We start from the raw sequence: 22,715 nt of genomic DNA on the forward strand, positions 1-22,715 counted from the left end.
GAGAAAGCGACAAATGCTGTCTCTGGACCTCCCTTGTAGATAGTTTCTGTTCCCCAGAGCCTTCTCTAATAAATGTGATTATCTGTTGATAAGCTATGATCTTGGTATTTCCCAGCAAATAGTCCAGCTGTATTTTTAATCTTATCCGAGGGGGAAAGGGTTGGGATGGAGGTAGCCGTGAGCTACCTGGGGAATTAAACCCCCCTCTCATCTTGATTTGTCCCTCTCTCCCTTGCAGATACATCCCGGCCATTGTTGACCACACTGGAGGTCTCCCCTGCCAAGGGACATTCTTACTTCATCAGGTGGGTGGATGCTAAAATCCCCACAAAGGCTCCTTTGAATCTGGCTTGATTCTGGCAACTACGGGAAAACTTGTTTTCAGTCTGGGTTTTTTTGGGCAGCGGCAATAATGCCCAGAGAATTGGCATTTTCTTCTTTTTGTGATTTTACTTCCCAATTTGCAAGGCCGGCCTACTATTCTGCTATTTCTGGTCTCCTATCCAAGTTGTAATCAGACCAGGCCCTGCTGCCTCAGGTCAGACAGGGACTGTTAGATGCTGCCCTCCTGACCTGGGCTGTTTGAAATAAAAAATAACTGTGTTGCTTGGGAAATCTGCCTATTCTGACCTAGCCTTCCCAAGAGCATGAAGCAGACTCCTTGTCCAACAGAAAACCCTTTTTATTAAGTTACTGTGAATTCCTCTCATTCACCTTCAGCAAAGTCTTTCAAGGGAGAATTGACAGTCCCAGACCTTATCTGGCTTGGAGAGCTGCCAGGCCGATATCTTCAAAACTTGGCAAGGATTCTCGGAGAGTCACGAACCAATTAAGCGAACTAATTGTCTCCTGCAACCTCCACTCCCCTTTCGCTCCTCTTTTATTCCCTCTGGGAGGGGCCATTCACTGTCCACCTGTGCTTTACTCCTGAGTCGACCCTTGTTCTTTAGCTGTTCCCTTCGTCTGGCCACTCTGCTCATATGCACACTGGGAATAGGCTCCAGCTGTTCGTCTGCCTCACTGATGTCTGACTCTGAAGGCAGCTGACAACTGTCAGACGGCCCTGGCCCCCTCTCTGCCTCCGGTGCAGAGCCCTCATCAGAGCCCTCCCCAGGCTCCAGGACTGGCCCATGTTCTTCCCCAACCCCCTCACTGTCTGAGTCTGCCACCAGCTCTGCTGGCTGCTGGCGGGTCACAACACTGCCTATAAACCTCATCTCGGTGAATTCAAGCTCCAGTCTCCCCTTTTTCTGGCCAGCACCAAAGTGAGACCGGGCTTTTGGCACCCGCATCTGGCAGGCTTCCCCAATTCAGTTCATTTCTCTGCCAGTCCAGATGTCAGGAGATCTTGGCGGTTTTAAGCCTAACATTTAAAGAGGCGGAATGCTAAGGGGGAGAAGCAACCATACTGGTCTCTTTTCATCACTGCAGGGAATACAGCGGAGGATCACCATTACCATCATCCACGAGAAGGGCAATGAGCTCCATTGGAAAGACGTGCGAGAGTTGGTAGTCGGTAGGTATCTTTCTCCTCTGTTTCTGGACGGCTCCTTCTCCCTTCTCTCCTCACTCTTCTTCCACTCACTGTAGAGTGCCCAGCCCACTTTGCTGCCACATATATCTGGCCCAGGGAATTTTCAGAGAGGAGGGCCAAGGATGATGGGTGTACAACAATTCGCCATAGCCAACTCACCACGACTCTCTTGCCCACAGCCAACTCGCTGGAGGACAACTTGCCACGGCCAACTCTTGTCCCGCAGAACAACTTGCTGTGGACACAAGAATTACACTTATATCAAACAGTCAAATAGAATAATTAAATAAAGGATGCCAAAGGAAGGCCAAAATAAAATGCAAATGACAAAAATTAAAACAATGGTTAGAATTATTTTAAATAATGAACCTGAATTATTGAATTGTCCTGCAGTGAGTTGCCCATGGAGAGTTGGCCGCAATGAAGTGGCTGTGATGAGTTGGCCATGGGAGAGCTGGCAGAGGCGAGTTGTCCCCATTCCGGATGATAATCCTTCATGAAACCTCAGGGGCCATCAGGGACCCTACTTCTGAAGTAGCAGGGTGGGACGGTCTGTAACCGAGGCTGGTTTTTGCAGGAAGGAACATACCGTTCCACAAAGATTTGACTTGGCATTTGGATTGATGAATGGTTTTGGGTGGGGAAACGCCCCAGTCTGGAGACATTCCCTCCCAAATCCTTCTGCAATTACCGTATTTTTCAGACTATAAGACACTCCAAAGTATAAGACGCACTTAGCATTTGGGGAGGAAAACAATCTACCTCTGCCTCCCAGCAATTTACCTCCTAACAGCAAACAGCCTGGTCAGCTTCAGCACAGTGTGATTTAACACAAGCAGCTGATTGGCAGTTGGATCGGCCTCCCGGAACACCGCCCATCAGCTGTTCCAGGCTACAGGGATCACCACTGTAATTGCCCATTGCTGCCGCCGCCTATCTCCACCTCTGTGCGCCCCATTTTCTGCCTCTATGCATCCCATTTTCGGCCTCTGCGTGCCCCATTTTTTGGCCCATTCCAGGCGGCAGGGTTTCCCGCCACCTATCCCCGCCGCCTGGAATGGGCCAAAAACGTGATGCATGGAGGCTGAAAATGGGGTGTGCGGAGGCTGAAAACGTGATGCGTGGAGGCTGAAAATGGAGCGCACAGAGGTGGCGATAGGCAGCAGCATCGATGGGCGGCAACGAGTGGTGGTGATCCCTGCAGCCTGGAACAGCTGATAGGTGGTATTCCAGGAGGCCGATCCAACGGCCAATCAGCTGCTTGTGCTAAATCAGGCTGTGCTGAAGCTGACCAGGCTGTTTGCTGTTTGCTGCAAAGAGGTATATTGCTGGGAGGCAGGGGCCAAAGGATGGGCAGGGCTTCGGCAACATTCGCTGTAGAAGATGCACACACCTTTCCACCCACTTTTTTTGGTGGGGGGGGGCAAGTGCATCTTATACACCGAAAAATACGGTACACAGCTTTCTGAAAGTGAATGTAGGCTGAGCTTGAGGAAGGGGTCAAACATGCCATCAGTCGTGAGTTCCTTCGTGTCCATAAGAGATTCAAGTCCAGCGTACCTTGAATTCCACCAATTCTCACCTACCGCCAATTTGCTTGGACCTTAGTAGCTCAGATTCTTGTAGAGAGCTTAAGCTTGCAATAAATCTTTACATCCATTTGGAGCGTCTGACTTCCCTGGCGCTGGATGGCGAGTTTCCCTGGGTGCTTCTTCCTTGCGAAGTGACTTTGAATAAGTCTGTGCTTTTTTTTGCCTCTCTCCTCTCTGCAGGGCGCATCCGGAACAAACCCGAAGTGGACGAAACGGCCGTGGACGCCGTCTTGTCTCTCAACATCATCTCCGCCAAATACCTGAGGGTCTCTCACAGCTCCAACAGGTCAGAGGCGTTCCTTACCCTGTGTCGGCTCCCCAAGCTGGGAGCCCCAGCTAGGGGTGGACTGCAGTTCCCATGCTCCCCAGACAGCCTGACTGACGGGGAATTCTGACCCACTTATGGGGGTCCTTGGGTTGGGAATAGGCTCCTCCTCCGTTCTCTGAGTAGGAGAGTTTTGAAGCAGATTTTAAACCTTAGTGGAAAGAGAAATGAGGTTGCGGCACTTAAGAGTCTTAAATAGGCACTTAAATAGTGAAAACGGCAAACTAGTTTTTTTTTCCCCACCAGGATCTGAGAAATGGAACAAGCCTGAATACACTAATGTTACTCATACAGACCTCTCAAACGAGTATTTCATAATAGACAAATAATGATATATGATTATAACCCACCACAAAGATTTTTGCCCCCTTCCCAGGCTTCTGTCTTCTCACTGTGATGTCGGCCCCTTAGGGCGTGAAATAAATTTCATCCTGTTTGCAATTTGCTCAGTTTTCAGCTCTTGCCCTTGGCAGGAGAAGAAGGTGGAAGTTGCAGAAACGTCCTTCTGTGTTCACATATATGATGCATGTCTCTCTCTGTGTGTGTGCGTGTTCGTGTCCCTGCATTTGTGTCTTTGGGTTGTCCTCTGGCTTGAATTTTGGCTTTTTCTCCGCTGTTTTTCCTTCGTCGCTCGTCCACCCGTGTTTGGGGCCGACCTAACGAACGCTTTCTGTATCTCCACAGGCTCTTCCTTGATAAGGATATGCCTAGGTATTTCGAAATTCCCTTCCTTGGCGCCCAACGCTCCTGGCCTAGTGCCCAGCCTCTCCTCCTCCCCTTTTCCCTAATCCCAGAGTTCGGCTGGCGGGCAGAGCTTTCGTCCCGCTCCCACCCCACCCCCAACCCTTTGCTGCCTTGCGCTGTGGCATCTCTCCTTGTTTTGGGGGGTGGCTTTAAAATCTCCCCTTTGCCCCGTTCTCAAAGGCCCCGCCCAGCAAGGTCTTGAGAATCTTAGGGGGTGCTGCAAAAAGAGACTTTTGTGATCTATTTGGGCCAGCCTTTTAGCATGCTAGCTAGAAGCTTTTCTGTGGGTTCAAGTCTCATATTTGTGCTCGGCTTCTTTCTCCCGTCCTCCTCCTCCCCCCCCCCCCGCTTAATTTTTACTTGTCGCTCTTTTCCCGAATCCCATCCTCAAAACTCCTCTCCAGTGTGTCTTGACCCCCCAACGCCCAGTACTGTATCCAGTTACGTTTCTTCCTTCCCGATTTAATCCCTTTGGCTTCTGTTGTGCTCAGTCTTTGCTTCCCACACGGTTGAAATGCCATTTTAACGTTGTGTCCCTCTCTTTGTCTTTTCCATCCTGACCCAGCAGTCGGGAATTAGACGTAACATTTGCGGTTTTTCTGCTCCCTGGTTGAAATTCATTAAAAGGGGATTTCATTTGCTGCTGCTTCGCCTTCTCCTGGGACCCTGTCCAGGGGTGGGCTTCAAAAATTGTAGCAAGGGGTTCTCTGCCCGGTTGCTGGGTGGGCGTGGCCTAGTTGGCCTCCTGCACTATGGCAGGGGAGGTGTTTTTGCCCTCCCCGGGCTCTGGAGGCTTTTCTTGAGCCTCCGGGATGGCGAAAATGGCTTCCCCAAGCTCTGGAGGCTCTCTGGAGGCCAGAAACGGGCATATTTCTGGCCTTCCCAAACTTCTTTCGCCCTCCCCGAGCCTCCGTGTGCGCCCTGCGCTTACCTGCATCCAAAACGGGCTGCGTGGGGACTCCTGGGAGGGGAACTGTGGGCGGGACCAGCCAGGAATGGGATTTGGGGGTTTCTCCAAACTGCACAGAATCTTAGCTAGAGATTCCCCTGAACCCCTGCAAGCCCCCAGCAGCCCACCCCTGACCCTGTCCCAATCTGCCCTCCCCTCCTTTTTCCGCCGTTCTTTCACTTCTTGCTTTCCTGTGCAAGATTCACTTTCTTTTAACCCGGCAAAGCAGGTCTGTCCAGATTTAGAAGGGCTGAAAATGCTTAGAATAGCTGTTTTAGGGCAGGGCTGGGCCACTCAGTTATGTTTCCTTCAAGGAGGTTTGATGGGTAAGCAAAACCTTCAGAGGTTTTAGCTTAGCAGGGCCACCTTAACAAAACAAAAGCCGAGCCTTGCTTCTTCCTTGTTTCTCCATGGAAAGGTAGCCAACATTCCCTCCGTTTCTCATTCTTAGTTCTGAATGCCAGTCATTCAATCTGACTCCTAAGCCAGGAACCATGAGTTGAGTTGATTTGATATTGTTGATGCCCATCATTGAAAAAATTGAGGTTTGCAGTTAAGTGAGAAGAAGGCAGAGAATTTAGAAAGGGGTCTGCTTCCTTCCACCTTCCAAGAATTGCTCTAAGCCAGGGGTGTCAAACTCGATTTCATTGACGGCCGCATCAGGGTTGTGTTTGACCTCGGGGGGGGGGAGGGGAGGCGTGGCCAGGGTGGGTGTGGCCAGCATGACATCACTCATGTTGTGGTGGATGGAGCACCTGTAGAGGGAGGCCCAAGAGCTCTGCCAGCAAAAATGGGCTCCTGAGCTGTTTTTGGTTGCGACAGCCTCCTGCAATCCTCCGCCAGCGAAAACGAAGCTCGAGAGGGTCGTGCGTGACCCTCACAAGTTCCGTTTTCGCTGGCAGAGGCCCCACATGCCGGTCCTTCGCTGTTTCCAGGGTGGCCCCGCGGGCCAGATCTAAGCACCCCACAGGCTGGATTTGGGCCCCCCAGGGCCTTGAGTGACACCCCTACTCTAAGCTTATTCAGGGCAGTTGCTCAGCCAATGGCTGGAAGAGGCACCTCTGCACTGGAGCATCAGATCCTAGCCTTTGATGTTGATTATTTTTTTCCAGAACTTTCTACCGCTTTGAGGCTGTCTGGGACAGCTCCCTGCATAACTCCCTTCTTTTAAACCGGGTGACCCCTTATGCAGAGAAGATCTACATGACCCTCTCGGCTTACCTGGAGGTGAGGTTGCATCAGAGCTTCAGTCTGACGGAAGGGTGATAGGAGAGTTTGAAGTGCTCTTAAAAAACAGGGACCCCCCCCCCACTTGAGGGAATTCCTCTTTCTATTTCTTTCTTTAAAAGAAAGGCAATTTTTTAAAGACTTGTGGACTTCAACGTCCCAGGCTGGGGAATTCTGGGAGTTGAAGTCTTAAACTTGCCAAGGTTTGGACACCCATGATATAGAGAATAATAAATCTGGAGCTAGAAGTACGTGCGTTCATCTCCACTTGCGCCACACACCTGTGCCAAAGACAGCTGAAATGCCACCTGTTCGCTTGTACGTTGCCCATCACCGATGGTGAAAGTGATCCAGCTGTTTCTCCCCTTCCAGCTGGATCACTGCATCCAACCAGCCGTCATCACTAAGGACATCTGCATGGTCTTCTACTCGCGAGACGCTAAGATTTCGCCCCCCCGCTCGCTGCGGAGTCTCTTTGGACGTGGCTACTCCAAGTCCCCAGACTCGTAAGTCAGATCATCTCCCTGGGGCGGTCCAAGGGCCACGAGACACGTGGATTAAGCTTGGTGGGTGGGCGGGCTTGTGGACGGCCTGTCTCTTGTTGTCTCGCGAACCTCCTTGCGAAATTTCAAACGATTGCTTGAGTCGGTTCTTGGAAACCTTCAAGCGAGCAGCCAAAGCAGAGGACTCTAATTTCAGTCTGACCAGGAATAAGTCAAAGATTGCTTCACTTAAGAAAAAAAAGAAAGCAGGTTTTTCCTGTGTACATGATAAATATATATTTGTTATATGACAAACCTATGAGCCTCGGTGGCGCAGTGGATAGAGTGCAGTACTGCAGGCTACTGCTGCTGACTGCTGGCTGCCTGCAATTTGGCAGTTCGAATCTCACCAGGCTCAAGGTTGACTCAGCCTTCCGTCCTTCCGAGGTGGGTAAAATGAGAACCCAGATTGTTGGGGGCAAGAGGCTGACTCTGTAAACGGCTTAGAGAAGAGGGCTGTGAAGCACAGTGAAGCGGTATATAAGTCTAAGGGCTATTGCTATGACAAATTAACTCCAGCATGGACCAATGTAATCATTCTTGAAGAGCTTGACACCCTTTCCTAAGACTGCCTTCTTTTCTCAAATGATCGTTTCGTTTTTCCCTGCTTCCCTCTTTGCAAGCAGCAACCGAGTAACCGGGATCTACGAGTTGAGCTTGTGCAAAATGGCCGATACCGGAAGCCCAGGTCAGAAGACGTCCCTTTTTTATGAATATGCCAAAAAGAAAAAGAAAAATGCCTCCATGTTTTTTTCCCGAACTGGGTTGATTTGTGAATTTATTATATTTCTGACCCTTGGCTATGGAGATTCTCCGTCATCCAGGTCATGGTTGTCCCAAAGGTGCTTTTTCAAACGGCAGTGGGACTTCCTTTGTTGGTTACGGAGTAGAACCCTTCCCTCCTGGTGCGTTGGAAACTGGCTTGACCTGAATCCGGTGTTCATGTTTCAGGAATGCAGAGGAGGAGACGGAAAGTCCTGGATACCTCCGTAGCCTACGTCCGAGGGGAAGAGAACCTGGCAGGGTGGAGACCCCGAGGAGACAGCCTGATCCTGGAGCACCAGTGGGAACTGGAGAAGATGGAGCTGCTGCATGAGGTGGGGGCCCAAAGGAGCAGGAACAGGAAGGGAGGGCTTGGCTTCTTCCTTTGCTTGGCTTCTTCCTGTTGGTGAAACATCTCCCTGAGGCTGCCGAAGTTCTTAATTGTTCCTGTCCCTCTTTTATCTACGGAGATTCTCAAGTCATCCAGGTCACGCTTGTCCCAAAGGTGTTTGTTTTTTTTTTTTAAAAAAAAGTCTTTCTGGTGTTTCTTTGAAGATATTTCGCTTCTCATCCAAGAAGCTTCCTGTAAGGATTGCCTCTCCTTCTAATTTAAGAAAGTGAGAACCAGTGGTGAAATCCAATTTTTTTTTACTACCGGTTCTGTGAGTGTGGTTTGGTGGGCATGGTGTGGCTTGGTGGGTGTGGCAGGGGAAGGATACTGCAAAATCTCCATTCCCACCCCACTCCAGGGGGAAGGATACTGCAAAATCCCCATTCCCTCCCCACTCCTGGGGGGAAGGATATTGCAAAATCTCCATTCCCACCCTCACTCCGGGGCCAGCCAGATGTGGGGTTTGCCAGTTCTCTGAACTACTCCAAATTTCTGCTACAGGTTCTCCGAACTGCTCAAAATTTCCGCTACCGGTTCTCCAGAACCTGTTAGAACCTGCTGGATTTCACCCCTGGTGAAAACTCTTGAAACGGAGTTATTTCAAAAGGAACCTTTTATTAAGCAGAAGTGACAGCAATGGATTCAAAGCAGCGTCTGAATACCCTTAGGCAAGACAAGTAGGATTAAAGCAGTAGAGACTCCTCCCTTTAGCCAGATGCTGATTTAGCCAATCCACAAATGTGAAGATGTTAGTTTACCAGCTGCCCTGCGAACCGGATAAGCATACATTCCCATCGCTATCTTTCATTGGCTATCAAAGTGAAACAACCCACATGGCCATCCCTCCTATACATTCCCCAAGAAGTGCGAAGATCTCAGGGTGTTTTGCCAGGATACAAGTTATAAAACAACAGTTGTCACAGGCAATACTAATGAATCGAATCCAAGCCCCCCCCCCTTTCTCCCAATTGAATGGCAGTATCACTTCTTCAGCTCTGACTGGATGGTGGGGAATAGAAGGATTTAAGTAAATAAATCCTATAAATCCATAACCAAGAGCCTTGGTAGTACAGTGGTCTAAGGCACCCTGTTATTAAGCTAGTTATTAAGACCAGCTGCCTGCAATTACTGCAGGTTCGAATCTCGCCAAGGCTCAAGGTTGACTCAGCCTTCCATCCTTTCTAAGGTAGGTAAATTGAGGACCCAGTTGTGGGGGCAATAAGCTGACTTTGTATAAATATACAAAAGGATGAAGGCTATTGCTGAATATATATATGTTTTTAAATTGGCTGTACACCGTCCTGAGTCCTTCGGGAGAAGGGCGGTATAGAAATAAAATTATTATTATTATTATTATTATTATTATTATTATTATTATTATTATTATTATTATTATTATGTATGTATGTATGTATGTATGTATGTATGTATGTCTTTGGTTATTCGGGTCTTCTCCCACCTAAAATTGGAAGTGTCTTGGCGACGTTTTGACGAAGTCTCATTCGTCATCTTCAGGCTGGTGTTCTCGGCTTCGTGCTCCTGGAAGCACGAAGCCGAGAACACCAGCCTGAAGATGACGAATGAGACTTCGTCGAAACGTCGCCAAGACACTTCCAATTTTACGTGGGAGAAGACCCGAATAACCAAAGACCTACATACAAACACCCGCGAAAACCTGAGAAAACAAGTATGTATGTATGTATGTATGTATATATATATATATATATATATATATATGTATATATATCAATTTTCTTATTTATAATAAGATTTATTTATAATAAAATAAATATTTATAATAATTGGATTTATATATATATAAATCCAAAAAAGGATCTAAGTACATAAATCCTATAAATCCATACATCCTTCTATTCCCCACCATCCAGTCAGAGCTGAAGAAGCTTCTTGGACGAGAAGCGAAACGTTGTCAAAGAAAAACCAGGAAATCCAGTTGCCTCTTGCAAAATACAGCATCTTTGGGACCCGTCCCTCGTTTTTGCACATGTCCTTTCTTGCTGGGTCCATCTCAGTCCCCTCCCTGCAACCCAACACTTGCCGTAGTTTGGAGGGGTGGGGGACTAGAGCAGGGGTCAGCAACCTGCGGCTCTGGAGTTGCATGTGGCTCTTACATCCCTCTGCTGCAGCTCCCTGTTGCTGGTCGGCTCCACGACTAATAGGGCTTTCGGTTAGGACAGGTAGAGGAAAAAGGATGCTGTGCTAGGAGGAGACTCTATGATGGGGGAACGGACTTCCAGTTTGCAGAGGAAAAAGGACACCGTGCTAGGAGGAGACTCTATGATGGGGGAACGGACTTCCGGTCAGCTCCAGAATTGAACGGGGGCTTCCGGTTAGGACCTTTGTGGCTCTTTGAGTGTTTAAGGTTGCCGACCCCTGGGCTAGAGGATGACATCCCAGTTTGGAAGCCATGGGAGGAACCTCTCTGGGTTCTTTTCTTGCTGCCCAGGTGGAGAAGACGCGTCACTTCCTGTTGCTGCGTGAGAAGCTGGGCAACGGCCTCCCCAAGTCCCTGAGCGACTCGCTCTCCCACAGCCTGAGTAGCAGCACACTCAGCACCTCCACCAGCATCTCCTCGCAGATCTCCTCCACCACCTTCGAGAGCGCCATCACCCCCAGCGAGAGCAGCGGCTACGACTCTGCCGACATCGAGAGTCTAGTGGAGCGGGAGAAGGAGCTAGCTACCAAGGTACCGAGCCCAGGTGTCAGGGTTCCAAGTAATACACCCATAAACAAACAGAACTCCGAGGCGGGTAGATTCCTCAAAGGATCTATCTCAAAGGATCTATTTTATTGGATCTATCATATTGGCACAGGCTGGTGAAAACCAACTCTAAAGGTTCCCGCGGTTTTCACCTAATTAAAAGTAAAAGTTTTCCCCTTTTCCCAAACAAACAGTCACATGGTCCAATCAGGGTGCTGTCTGGTTGCTTGGTAACAGCACGCCTCCTCTCTTCAGCCACCTGTTGGAATGTCCTTGGTTCCCAGGGGAAAGTATTTTGTTTTGGCTACAAAACCCCCAGCTATCTCTTATTTTCCCCTCCCTAACCCTCATCTCCGTTGTGGCAACGCTAAAGCCTCGAAGATGGCCTCAGTCAGGCCAACTTCAGAGTTGGCACCAGGGGTGTGTGACGGTTGTAGTGGTGGTGTTTGCGAACCTGCCTTTTCCCCAACCCCCTTCCCCCCCAAAAAGGGGGGCCCTCTAGATCTGTGTTTTCTCAGCCTTGGCAACTTTTAAGATGCCTGGACTTCAACTCCTTTTGTTCTGACCTAGGCTTCCTGAATCAGTAAAACACACGAGTAGTCTCAAAAACCTCTTTTATTTTAACAGCTGTGAATTATGTTCATTCACAGATGAGTCCCAAATAGTTGTAAAGAGTCCTTCGGGATAAGGCTGATAATCATCCACCTTTATCTCGACACACTGCCAAAGACCTAATTGGCAAAGCCACACGGAGTCCAGAATCAAACAGAGCTTCAGGCTCTAAACTGCACAGAATTAACAACGTTGCTTCCTGCAAAGGCCCACGTGCCTTTGCTCCTCTTTTAAGCCTTATGGGAGGGGCTAATCATGTCCAAGCCCTACTCCCGAGTCGTCTCTTTTGTTTTAACTGTTCTTGCCTTCTGGCAGCTCTGCGCATGCACGCACTGGGAACAGGCTCCCCCAGTTCCTCTGCCTCGCTGAGGTCCGACCCAGGAGGCTCCAGAGGCAGCACGTACCTCCCATATAGCCCTTTCTCTGCCTCCGATGCAGAGTCCTCGTCCGAGCCTTCCCCAGACTCCAGGACTGGCCCACGTTCCTCCCCAACCTCCTCTCTGTCCGACTCTGCTGTCAGCTCTGCAACACCTTTTGCCTACCTCCCCCGTCCTAATCCATGCTTTCTTTGCAGTGCCTTCAGCTTCTTACTCATTCTTTCAACCGCGAATTTAACCAGGTCTACAACAGCATCAGTGATTGTAAGGTAAGCCAAAGCTTAACCCGTGGTCAACACGAGCTTTTTCCCTCGAAGCGCCGAGCTTGAGAGTTATTGCCTCCTCCTTCTTCCAGCTGTCCGACATCTCTCCAATCGGGCGGGATTCTTCGGTCTCCAGCTTCAGCAGCTCCACCCTCACCCCGTCCACCACCTGCCCCTCGCTGTCAGATTCGAGGTACAACTCGGTGGATCAGAAGTGAGTGGAGCTGAGTTGACGCCCGTCCCTCGACAGAAACCCCCCTCCAGCTCGCTCTCTTTCTCTGGCCTGGGAAGAAATTTGTTCTCCCACTGCCCTCCTTCTCAGCCCTGAAGGATGCCTGCTTTGAAGGCACACTGTGCTTTTTGGAGGGGGAGGGAGGTGCCATAGTTTCATCCAGATTTCAATAAAATAGAATATTTGTAGCTCGGTGTTGACATGAGGGGGTCCTTGGTGCTCTCTGAGCTGGCTTGTTTTCTTGCAGACATTTTTATGACCCCAACTAGGTAACATCATCAGTGGTAGTACCAAGGAGAAGGAAGGAAGGAAAAGAGAGAGAGAGAAAGAGAGAGAGAGAAAGAAAGAAAGAAAGAAAGAAAGAAAGAAAGAAAGAAAGAAAGAAAGAAAGAAAGAAAGAAAGAGGAATGGAATGGAATGGAATGGAATGGAATGGAATGGAATGGAATGGAATGGAATAGAATAATAGAATAGAATAGAATAGAATAGAATAGAATAGAATAGAATAGAATAGAATAGAATAGAATAGAATAGAATATTTGTAGCTCAAGGTTGAAAGGAGGAGTCCTTGGTGCTCTCTGGTCCCCTTAATCCAGGTTTATAAGGGGCACAGATAAATAACCCCAAAGATCTCCCAAAATAACTTGGAGCCTTGATTGTTGTGAGTTTGTTTGATTCTTTGTTTGACTCGGAACTGATCATGAAACATTAATGAACCGAGTCAGTGGTTTTCTGCCTTTGCAGCGCGCCTGACTTTTAATTAACCACATTTTTTTCATTTTGGATCGTTTCTTTCTTTTTTTTTAACCAAAGAACTCCAGAAGGAAATTCTCGGGCCTCTAGCCCTGGACTGGAGGCAGAACCATTCCAGCTGACACCCCCTGCGGAAGTTTCTTATTTGGCAAGGGCCGGGAAAAACGAGTTTTTAAACCTCGTTCCGGATATCGAGGAAATCCGACCTGGGTAAGAATCTTCCTTATTGGAAGGAAGGTGCCATTCACGACAGGGGAGAAAAAGCCAACGTCCCCCGTTTTGAAGATGGGTTGCTCCATCCCAGCCTCTGGAAGGCTCCGATTCATAGCTTTTCTTCCCACTGAGAAGGAGAGGGTTTTCCCTGTGCTCCAACCAGTCAGACTCCCTGCCAGGGGTGGGCTGCTGGGGGTTCGCAGGGGTTCGGGAGAACCTCTAGCTAAAATTCTGTGCAGTTTGGAGAACCCCCAAATCCCATTCCTGGCTGGCCCCGCCCACCCCTCTCCTCCCAGGAGTCCCCACATGGCCCGTTTTGAATGCAGGTAAGTGCAGGGCGCATGCGGAGGCTTAGGGACGGTGAAAAATGGGCCTACCGGAAATTTGGGAAGACCAGAAATGGGCCTGTTTCCAGCCTCCAGAGGGCCTCAGGAGCCTGGGGAAGCCGTTTTTGCCTTCCCGGAGGCTCGAGAAAAGCCTCCGGAGCCCGGGGAGGGCAAAAACGCTCCCACCCCCCCGCCATGGTGGAGGAGGCTGACTAGGCCACGCCCACCCAGCAACCGGGCAGAGAACCCCTTGATAAAATTTTTGAAGCCCACCCCTCCTCCCTGCCCTGACGGTCTGTTATGTGCTGGGCTCCGCTTCCAGGTCCGTGGTCTCCAAGAAAGGCTACCTTCACTTCAAGGAGCCCCTCTCCCCTTCGTGGGCCAAACATTTTGTGGTGGTGCGCCGCCCGTACGTCTTCATCTATAATAGCGACAAGGACCCAGTGGAAAGGGGGATCATCAACCTCTCCACGGCTCAGGTGGAGTACAGCGAGGATCAGCAGGCCATGGTGAAGGTCAGTGGCATCTCCAGAAACTCAGAGCAGGCTCTTTAATCCCTGGGAAGTTGCAAAGAGATCACCCTTGTCCTGGGTGCAGAAAGTAGAGGGAGGAAATTAAAATAAGAGCTGGAAGAGGACCTTGGAGGTCTTCTAGTCCAACCCCCTGCTCAGTCAGGAGACCCTATACCCTTTCAGACAGCTGGCTCTCCAGTCTTTTCTTAAAAACCTGCAATGATGAAGCACCCACAACTTCTGGAGGCAACTTCTGTTCCAGTGGTTGATTGTCCTCACCGTTAGGAAGTTTCTCCTTCATTCCAGGTTGCTTCTCTCCCTGATTAGTTTCCATCCATTGTTTCTTGTCCTGCCTTCTGGGGCTTTGTAAAATAGGTTGAATCCCCCTCTTCTTCGGGGCATCCCCTCTGTTAACGAATAACCCTTGAGTAGCAAGGGTATGCACATGAAAGCGGTTGAGAGTAGTTATGAATAAGCACAGTCACTACACAGATACACTGAGTTGTGTTATAGTTTACGTTCAGGAAAAATAGTAAGGCACAGTCCAATAAACAGTCCAGGTCATACACATATAAAGCAGGAGATAGCCAAAATGACAGTCCAGGGATAATCCAATAACAAAGTCTTCTTACCAGTCGTCATAGTCATTCACAATAAACCGTTCTTCTGGATTTGCAAACAGTAGCATACAGAGATATCAGAGAGCAAGAACAGCAAAGAGAAACAAACCATGTGTCTAGCTCCCTCTTAAGGAGATTGGCTACAGAGCTAACCAATCAGGACACAGTATGATGCAATACAGCAGTCTTAAAGCGACATTGAGGGTTTATATATTGCCAACCCAACAAGTTAGGTAATAGTCATTTCCTAACACCCTCCAATATTGGAATGTTACCATCATGTCCCCCCCAGTCCTTCTTTTCACTAGACTGGCTTTTTATTTTATTTTATTTTATTTTATTTTATTTTATTTTTATTTTTATTTTTATTTTTATTTTATTTTATTTTTTTATTTTATTTTATTTTTTTATTTTATTTTAATTTAATTTAATTTTATTATTTTATATTTATTTATTTATTTATTTATTTATTTATTTATTATTTAATTTATTTATATACTGCCCTACTCCCGAAGGACTCAGAGTGGTGAACAGCCAAACAGTAAAAATACATAGATACAAAATTTAAAAACAAAGTAAAATCGAATTAAACAAATTTGGCCCAAACGTATTAAAACCCCAATCATTTAAAAAACCAATTTAAAATAACATAATTAAAAAGAGGGAAAAGATTAGGCCAGGCCCGCCTGGTGGAATAAAATGGTCTATACCCAATCCCTGCAACCGTTCTTCCTAGGTTTTAGTCTCCAGACCTTTAGTCATCTTAGTTGCTCTTTGCACTTTTTTCCAAAGTCTCAACAACATTTTTGTAACGTGGTGACGAACACTGGATGCTGTATTGCAGGCGTGGCCTTACTAAAGCTTTATAAAAACAATACTAATTTTTCACGTGATTTTGATTCTGTGCCTCTGCTGATGCAACCCAGGATTGTATTAGGTTTTTTTGGCTCCCGCCACACACCGCTGGCTCATCTTTCAATGATCACCTACTTGGTGCCAAATCCCACCGCAGTGGTAAGATGGCCTTCGAACCCTATACAGATCAAGAAGGATTCCCTTGGGGAGGAAGGGACGGCGGGTCTTCTGGAAACCTGGCCAAGAATTTCCAAACCTTCACGATTCTGTAAAGCCGATATTGCTTAACAAACATCCGTTTTACAGAATCATGGAGATTTGAAAATCGTGGAAGGAGAGGGAGAAAAACGCTTAAAATGCCGGGCATGTTTTATTTTTGCATTTTAGACACCAAACACCTTTGCCGTCTGTACCAGACACCGCGGCATCCTCCTCCAAGCCCTCAACGACAAAGACATGAGCGACTGGCTGTACGCCTTCAACCCCCTTCTTGCTGGCACGATACGGTAAGAGGGACACGTCGGGGCTGCTGTTGGGGCGTCATGGCCTGAGGATACTAGCAGAGTGAGCGGGGCGAACCAGGTAGAAACCCAGCACTGTCCTTGGTGCTCTCTGAGCTGGCTTGTTTTCTTGCAGACGTTTTATGACCCTAACTAGGTAACATCATCAGTGCTAGTACCAAGGAGGGAGGAAGGAAGAGGAAGGAAGGAAGGAAGGAAGGAAGGAAGGAAGGAAGGAAGGAAGGAAGAAAGAAAGAAAGAAAGAAAGAAAGAAAGAAAGAAAGAAAGAAAGAAAGAAAGAAAGAAAGAAAGAAAGAAAGAAAGAAAGAAAGAATAGATGGAATGGAATGGAATGGAATGGAATGGAATGGAATGGAATGGAATGGAATAGACTAGAAAAGAAAGAATGGAATAGAATAGAATAGAATAGAATGGAATGGAATGGAATGGAATGGAATGGAATGGAATGGAATGGAATAGAATGGAATAGAATAAATGGAATGGAATGGAATAGAATAGAATAGAATAGAATAGAATAGAATAGAATAGAATAGAATAGAATAGAATAGAATAGAATAGAATAGAATAGAATAGAATAGAAGATTTGAAGCTCAGGGTTGAAATAAGGAGTCCTTTGTGCTCTGCAGACACTAGCAGAGTGAGCACACAGGCCATCATAAACCAGGTTAAAACCCTGAAATGCAGGGGTGAAATCTACTTACCTTCCTTACCGGTTTGGAAATGCACGCACCCGCGTGCGCTTGGATCCTCTGCACATGTGCAAATCCTCCTGTCCATGCACAGAGGGTAAAAAAACAGGTTACTTCCTGGTTAAAACCAGGAAGTAACGATGACTGGGAGGGTGGGCGGAGCCTCACGCTGCCATCGCTACCGGTTCTCCGAACCACCCGCCGCCATCGCTACCGTTTCAGCCGAACCGGTCCAAACCGGTAGCATTTCACCCCTGCTGAAATGGGAACAGCATGCATCGACCACCTCGTAGGGAAAAGGCTGGGGAGACACGGGGATTTCAGGTCTGCCAGGAAAAACAGGTGGGTGTGTTTCCTTCCAGAGGAAGTGTTGCAAAACGGGCGAGAAGGGAGGGAATCGGTTAGAAAGAGGAAAAAAAAAAGGGATGTTCATCAGCAAAGAGGAAGTTAAAAAGCCGCCTCACTGCTAGCAGATGATGGGAGAGCAGAGATGAGGAGCCTGGGAGACAAGCAAGTCTTACTGAAAGGCAGAAGCCTGGAAGTTCACCGGAGGGTTCAGATCGTTTCGACGTTCACCAGGCCTGCCAACTCAGGCCTGTCAGTCCAGCCACACGCACTTAAAACAGCTGCACTCAGTGACAGTGTGGCAATGGGAAACGGAAAGATATCTCACTTGTCCTGTTGTGCTGCATGTTCTGCAGGGACCTCAGATCCACATATACCGTATTTTTTGGACTATAAGGCGTACCCAAATTTAGAAGAAGAAAATAGCAAAAAAAAGTTTTTGGCCTCCACGCGCCCCATTTTCGGGCCTTTTTTTTTGGCCCCTTTCCAGTCTTTTTTCAGCCTGTTTTTGCAGCTTTTTTCGACCTGTTTTTGGGGCTTTTGGGGCCCGTTTTTGAGGCTTTTTCCAGCCCTTTTTTTTTGGCCCCTTTCCAGTCTTTTTCGGCCTGTTTTTGGGGCTTTTGGGGCCCGTTTTTGAGGCTTTTTCCAGCCCTTTTTTTTGGCCCCTTTCCAGTCTTTTTCGGCCTGTTTTGGGGGCTTTTTTCAGCCTGTTTTCGAGGCTTTTTTCGGCCTCTTTTGGGGGCTTTTTTCAGCCCAATTTTTCAGCCTTTTTTGGCCCGTTTTGGAGGCTTTTTTGGCCTATTTTGAAGGCTTTTTTTGGCCCGAAAAAAGCCTCTAAAACAGGCCGAAAAAAGGCCTGAAAGGCCCGAAAATGGGGTGTGCGGAGGCCAAAAAAATGACCGGCGGGTGGGCGGGGCTTCAGCAATATTCGGTATATAAGACGCACAGACATTTTCATCCCATTTCAGGAGACAAAAAAGTGCGTCTTATAGTCCAAAAAATACAGTATTCTCCCCCTATTAGAGAGATCAGATAATTTCTACGTGAACCATCTCCTTCAGGATTCAAATCCAGTCACCGTTTGTTTCAGTAGCAAAATGACAATAAGGGGGGGCGGGGGAAACACCTAAAGAACTAAAGATCCTTATTCCTATTGCTACTTTGCTTAAGTTATTTTCCAATAACTTAGACAATGCATTTACTTTAAATTTTTAACTTTTGATTCCGATGCTCCCACTTCTAGAAACACGACTCCAGGAGTCTGGCATCTCCCAAATCCCCTTTTGCAGGCTGTATTTCTCTCCCAGCCTGAATTGTAACCTTCTCAGCAATGGGCAGAGTTGAAAAGCCTTGAGGCGGCTTTTTGAGGAAGAGGATAAACTTTAGAGTCCTGCCTGGTTAGGAGAGACGCAGTCTGTGTGGTTGAGTTGTGTGTTCCACCTCGGTGCCGGGTGCGGTTCCTTTACTTCCTGTCCTCTTCTTTCTCCTCTGCAGGTCCAAACTCGCCCGAAGACTCTCCGGACAACTGAAGTACTGAGGTCCCTCGGGAATTCTCATTGCAATTTTTATTTTCTCCCAAATCCATCTTTGGCTATAAGATAAAACCTCCCCTCTCATTTTCTCTTGTGATATTTGAATCGCTCCCTTCCCTTGTATTTAACACCTCCCCCTCAACCCCCGTGGCTTAACTTGGCTCACTTCCAGCACTTTCCCCACATTCTTTCCTCTCTCTCTTCTCTCTTTCCTTCCCCACCCCCACCCCCCCTTTTTTTAAAAAGAAAAATACTACTCTAATGATTTTTTTTCCCCTTTTCAAGTGTTGAAAACACTAGTAATCGCATGTGGCCAAACTGAAGACGAAATGACGGGAGGGGGGGAAAAATATGTGGGTTGAGCGGGGAGGAAAACGGGACTGAAAGGGGGGGGTTCATATTTATATATGCACGACTTTTTTTTTTGTTTAAAAACAAAAAAAGAAAACTCCCCCCTCCCCTCTCCCATGTGGGCCCTTGGTTCCTAACCCCCAAGTGACGTCGCCTGTCCTTCTCTCTACAGTGTGTTTGTCTCTGTCTGGATGTCAAGGATTTGATTTTTCGTCCAACTTTGATGGCTTGGAAATAACCAGACTGTGTTCCCTTCCCAGTGTATGTTGCCTTTACTTCGGATGTTGTATTTATTTATTTACTTTTGGATCTATTATTTTGGATCTCTGGTTTAGGAATCGGTTATCACCAGGAGGGTGGACATACATAATCCAGGCTCGGTTTTCAACCGCCGGCGTAGCCTGGTTAACAGTTCATCCCTTGCAGCTTGGCCAGTGATGGCTGCCTGCAACTTTCTCTTTGGGGCGGATTCAGATGAGGAGGTTGCAGACCTTCAGGAAGGAGGCGGGGGGGGGACACTGGCTGCAGGATCTGCCTGCCCTTGATCTCTCCCCCCCCCCCCCGAGCACCGTGTGGAAAGTTGGGAATTCTTGCCTCCATCTCTGAAGGGCTTGAACCGGCACAATGGAATAGTAGGCAGAGGGTTGGCTTAATGTAGCGCCCTGTTTTTCGCATCGGCAGAATCAACCGGAGGAAAGCGGAACGGTGTTTGAAATGGGGTCTACCCAGGGGTGGGCTTCAAAAATTTTAGCAAAGGATTCTCTGCCCGGTTGCTGGGTGGGCATGGCCATGATGGGTGTGGCCTAGTCGGCCTCCTGCACCACGGGGGTGGGGGGCGTTTTCGCCCTTCCCGGGCTCCAGAGGCTTTCCTCGAGCCTCCGGAAGGGCGAAAACGGCCTCCCCAGGCTCCGGAGGCCCTCTGGCGGCCTTCTGGTAGGCCCGTTTTTCGCCTTCCCTGAGCCTCTGTGCATGCTCTGCACTTACCTGCATCCAAAACAGGCCGCGTGGGGACTCCTGGGAGAGGCGGGGGGCGAGCAGGGCCAGCCAGGAGTGGGATTTGGGGGGTTCTCCGAACTGCAGAGAATCTTAGCTAGAGGTTCTCCCGAACCCCTGTGAACCCCCAGCAGCCCACCCATGGGTCTATCTGGTGAAAGGGGAGATTTAACCAGCATTGGGACTGAGGGGCAGCACCGCTTTCTCCCTGCCTTTCCCACGGTCGAAGGATCATTTATATTTATTTTAGAAACATTCCTGCTTTAAAGCTCAGCTCCTTTCCTCCCTCCCTCCCTCCCTCTCTCCCTCTCTCTCTCTCTCTCTCTGTACCACCAAGAGCATTGCTCGGGTATTCCTGAGTCAGGAAAGTAGTTGAAAACAGGGTGGTGAAAAGGCGGCCTAACCAACACTCCACAACCACCGATTGTCTCCTGCAGGAAGCATCTCTCCCTTTTAGGGGTTCTTAGACAGCCCTATACCTCCTTTGCAGAACCTCCCAAGAAATTCATATTCAAACTGCAGCATGTCTGAATGCTCGCTTCCTATAGCAAGAAATCCAGCCAGCCTTCCCCTTTCTCGATTTAGCTTATCAGGGCATTATTTCCATGGTGGAAGTGGATGTGCTCCTTCCCGGCTTTTGCCTGCAAGCCGGAGTGGGAAAAACGTGACCTCATTGGCTTTCCAAACAGGCTTTCTCCATCCTCCAATCGAAGGTGTGTGTGTGTGTGTGTGTGTGTGTGTGTGTGTGTGTGTGTGTGTGTGTGTGTCTCCTTTCGGTTTTGAGCATCTCGGCTCAACTTGGGCAGAGAAGGGCCCAGAAGGAGCCTTGGTAATCCCCGGTCTGTCCAGAGAAAGGCAAAAATCTGATTTTCCCTTACAAAAAACCATGCACACGGTTTAATTCTTTGCATTCATCCCATTGGGGTTGGCCCGGGGTGTAGCTTACTTCCCCCCCCCCCCACCCAATCTTCAGATCAATGCCTTTGTGAGACCCCCTTGGTTAGAGCCTCCAGGGGAGGGGGCTTTTTCATTTGGGGTGGGGTGGGGTGGGGAAACCCTCTTTTAATTCTGCCGTGGTAGTCCACAGAGTTTGCCGTGACGTAGAGTCGGGGAGATTTTCTGAGCATTTTCTGTGCCACTTCCGCGCAGAGCAAGGGCGTCCAATCTTGGCCACCCGGAAGACCCTGTGGACTTCAACTCCCAGAATTCCCCCGGCTGGGGGAATTCTGGGAGTTGAAGTCCACAGGGTCTTCCGAGTGGCCAAAGTCGGACGGCCCCTAGCATAGAGCGAAGGGAACCTGTAAAAGGAGCTTGGATTCTGAAATGGGACATAGTTATGTATTTGGTTTGATTGTTTTCGGTTTATTGCACTAAAAAAAAGAGTCTTAATTTTCAGCCTTGTGATGACACTATACACAACACCCATACTACAAGGCTGCAGAGCCAGTGTTTTTTTTGGGGGGGGGGCATTTTGCAGTGATTTTAATGACGAGTTAATTTAATTTTATTGTTTTTGGTGCACAATAAAAGACACTCCAGCTTTGGGCTATAAAAATGGTGGAGGGAATCTGTCTGATGCTGGAAAAAAAGGAACGTTCTGGCAATAGCGTGTCTTACACTACTATAATTGTTTTGTTTGTTGAGCTTGGAACAAAGCTGGTCGGAAAATTTGCTCTGGAAAAACCACACCATACGTAACAGGAGAAGAATTATATATAGGAGCCTTAAGGGCTCAGAAGGGCACAACGTAGCTGACAGATTACACAAGGGGCACCACTTCTCACCTTGGGCTAATCTTTACGCAAGAGGTTCAGTCTTAAATCTTAAGCTTTCTTCCGTTGCTTATTTTAGATGCTCTGGATTTGGTTGTCCGGCGGATGATTTAAAATGATCTCGGGGGAATTAAGATGATTTCTCCTCCCCCCCCATTCCTTACACATCCTAAAAAATTACCCAGCCCTTTTTTTTTTGCAAAGCAGAAAAAGAAATTCCGCCTCTGTGCTTCGCTTTAAAAAGAAATCATCTGAATTTCAGCAGAAGCTGGATGTAGAAAGCTTGAACCAGTCGACACGGCCTAGAGCCAGCCAGCTCTTTGGGCCGGTCTCTGGAGCTGCAGGCCGCCGCTGCCACGGGCCAGCCAACCCTCTGCGCAGGCCCTGCAGCTCCAAGCAAGGACCAAGGACCGTTGGCATCTTTGCAGAGGTCCCAGCTAAGGAAATGGTGGAAGCTGAAGCCGAGGCCGTTACCCTGATTGTGATTACAGAATCATCTATTCCTTTAGTTCAATCGGAGTCAGTTGATTCATCCTTATATATCTCTCTCTCTCTTTGCAAACAGCATACCTCAATTCTTCTGCCCGGTGCCCCTTTTGTTATTAAATGACATTAAATTAGAAAAGGAAACCAAGCGAAGGAACCAAGCGAAGTCCTGATGGTGCTTTCCAAGCAAAGACGTTTTCCTTCCTTCCGCTTTGTTAACTTGATGCACTATAGGAATTTAATTAGTTTTTTTTTGTTTGTAAACGCATGTGTATTTGTGCTGGCTTTCGTTGTACATAAACCTCAACTTTCATTGTTCTCCTCCCCCTCTTGTATGATCCGCCATGAATTAATCCTGTGTCTGCCCAGGCATCACACGGTACAAGATAAATTTCACATTCCGTTCTCGTCGTTTGTTTTTTTTATTTCTAACATGCTGCTTTAAATAACAGGGGAATATTTAAAAAATAAAAAA

General features: G+C 48.1%; 1 protein-coding gene across 1 annotated transcript in view; it reads left to right on the plus strand.

The window, feature by feature from the left end:
* The window catches only part of KIF1B (kinesin family member 1B), a 116,680-nt gene extending 97,776 nt beyond the window's left edge, over window positions 1–18,904 (plus strand). The window contains exons 36-49 of the mRNA XM_070956074.1: window positions 239–305; window positions 1,432–1,516; window positions 3,307–3,412; window positions 6,257–6,371; window positions 6,744–6,877; window positions 7,540–7,601; window positions 7,865–8,010; window positions 10,534–10,773; window positions 11,975–12,046; window positions 12,133–12,254; window positions 13,086–13,235; window positions 13,887–14,079; window positions 15,939–16,057; window positions 18,601–18,904. Coding sequence (XP_070812175.1) covers window positions 239–305; window positions 1,432–1,516; window positions 3,307–3,412; window positions 6,257–6,371; window positions 6,744–6,877; window positions 7,540–7,601; window positions 7,865–8,010; window positions 10,534–10,773; window positions 11,975–12,046; window positions 12,133–12,254; window positions 13,086–13,235; window positions 13,887–14,079; window positions 15,939–16,057; window positions 18,601–18,643 — 1,654 coding nt within the window. The 3' untranslated portion in view covers window positions 18,644–18,904. The remainder of the gene's footprint in view (window positions 1–238; window positions 306–1,431; window positions 1,517–3,306; window positions 3,413–6,256; window positions 6,372–6,743; window positions 6,878–7,539; window positions 7,602–7,864; window positions 8,011–10,533; window positions 10,774–11,974; window positions 12,047–12,132; window positions 12,255–13,085; window positions 13,236–13,886; window positions 14,080–15,938; window positions 16,058–18,600) is intronic.
* Window positions 18,905–22,715: the final 3,811 nt, after the last annotated feature.

Source organism: Pituophis catenifer, unplaced genomic scaffold (assembly GCF_029215685.1).
Source record: "Pituophis catenifer annectens isolate HBS135680 unplaced genomic scaffold, rPitCat1.0.hap2 SCAF_18, whole genome shotgun sequence".
Taxonomy (NCBI): domain Eukaryota; kingdom Metazoa; phylum Chordata; class Lepidosauria; order Squamata; family Colubridae; genus Pituophis; species Pituophis catenifer.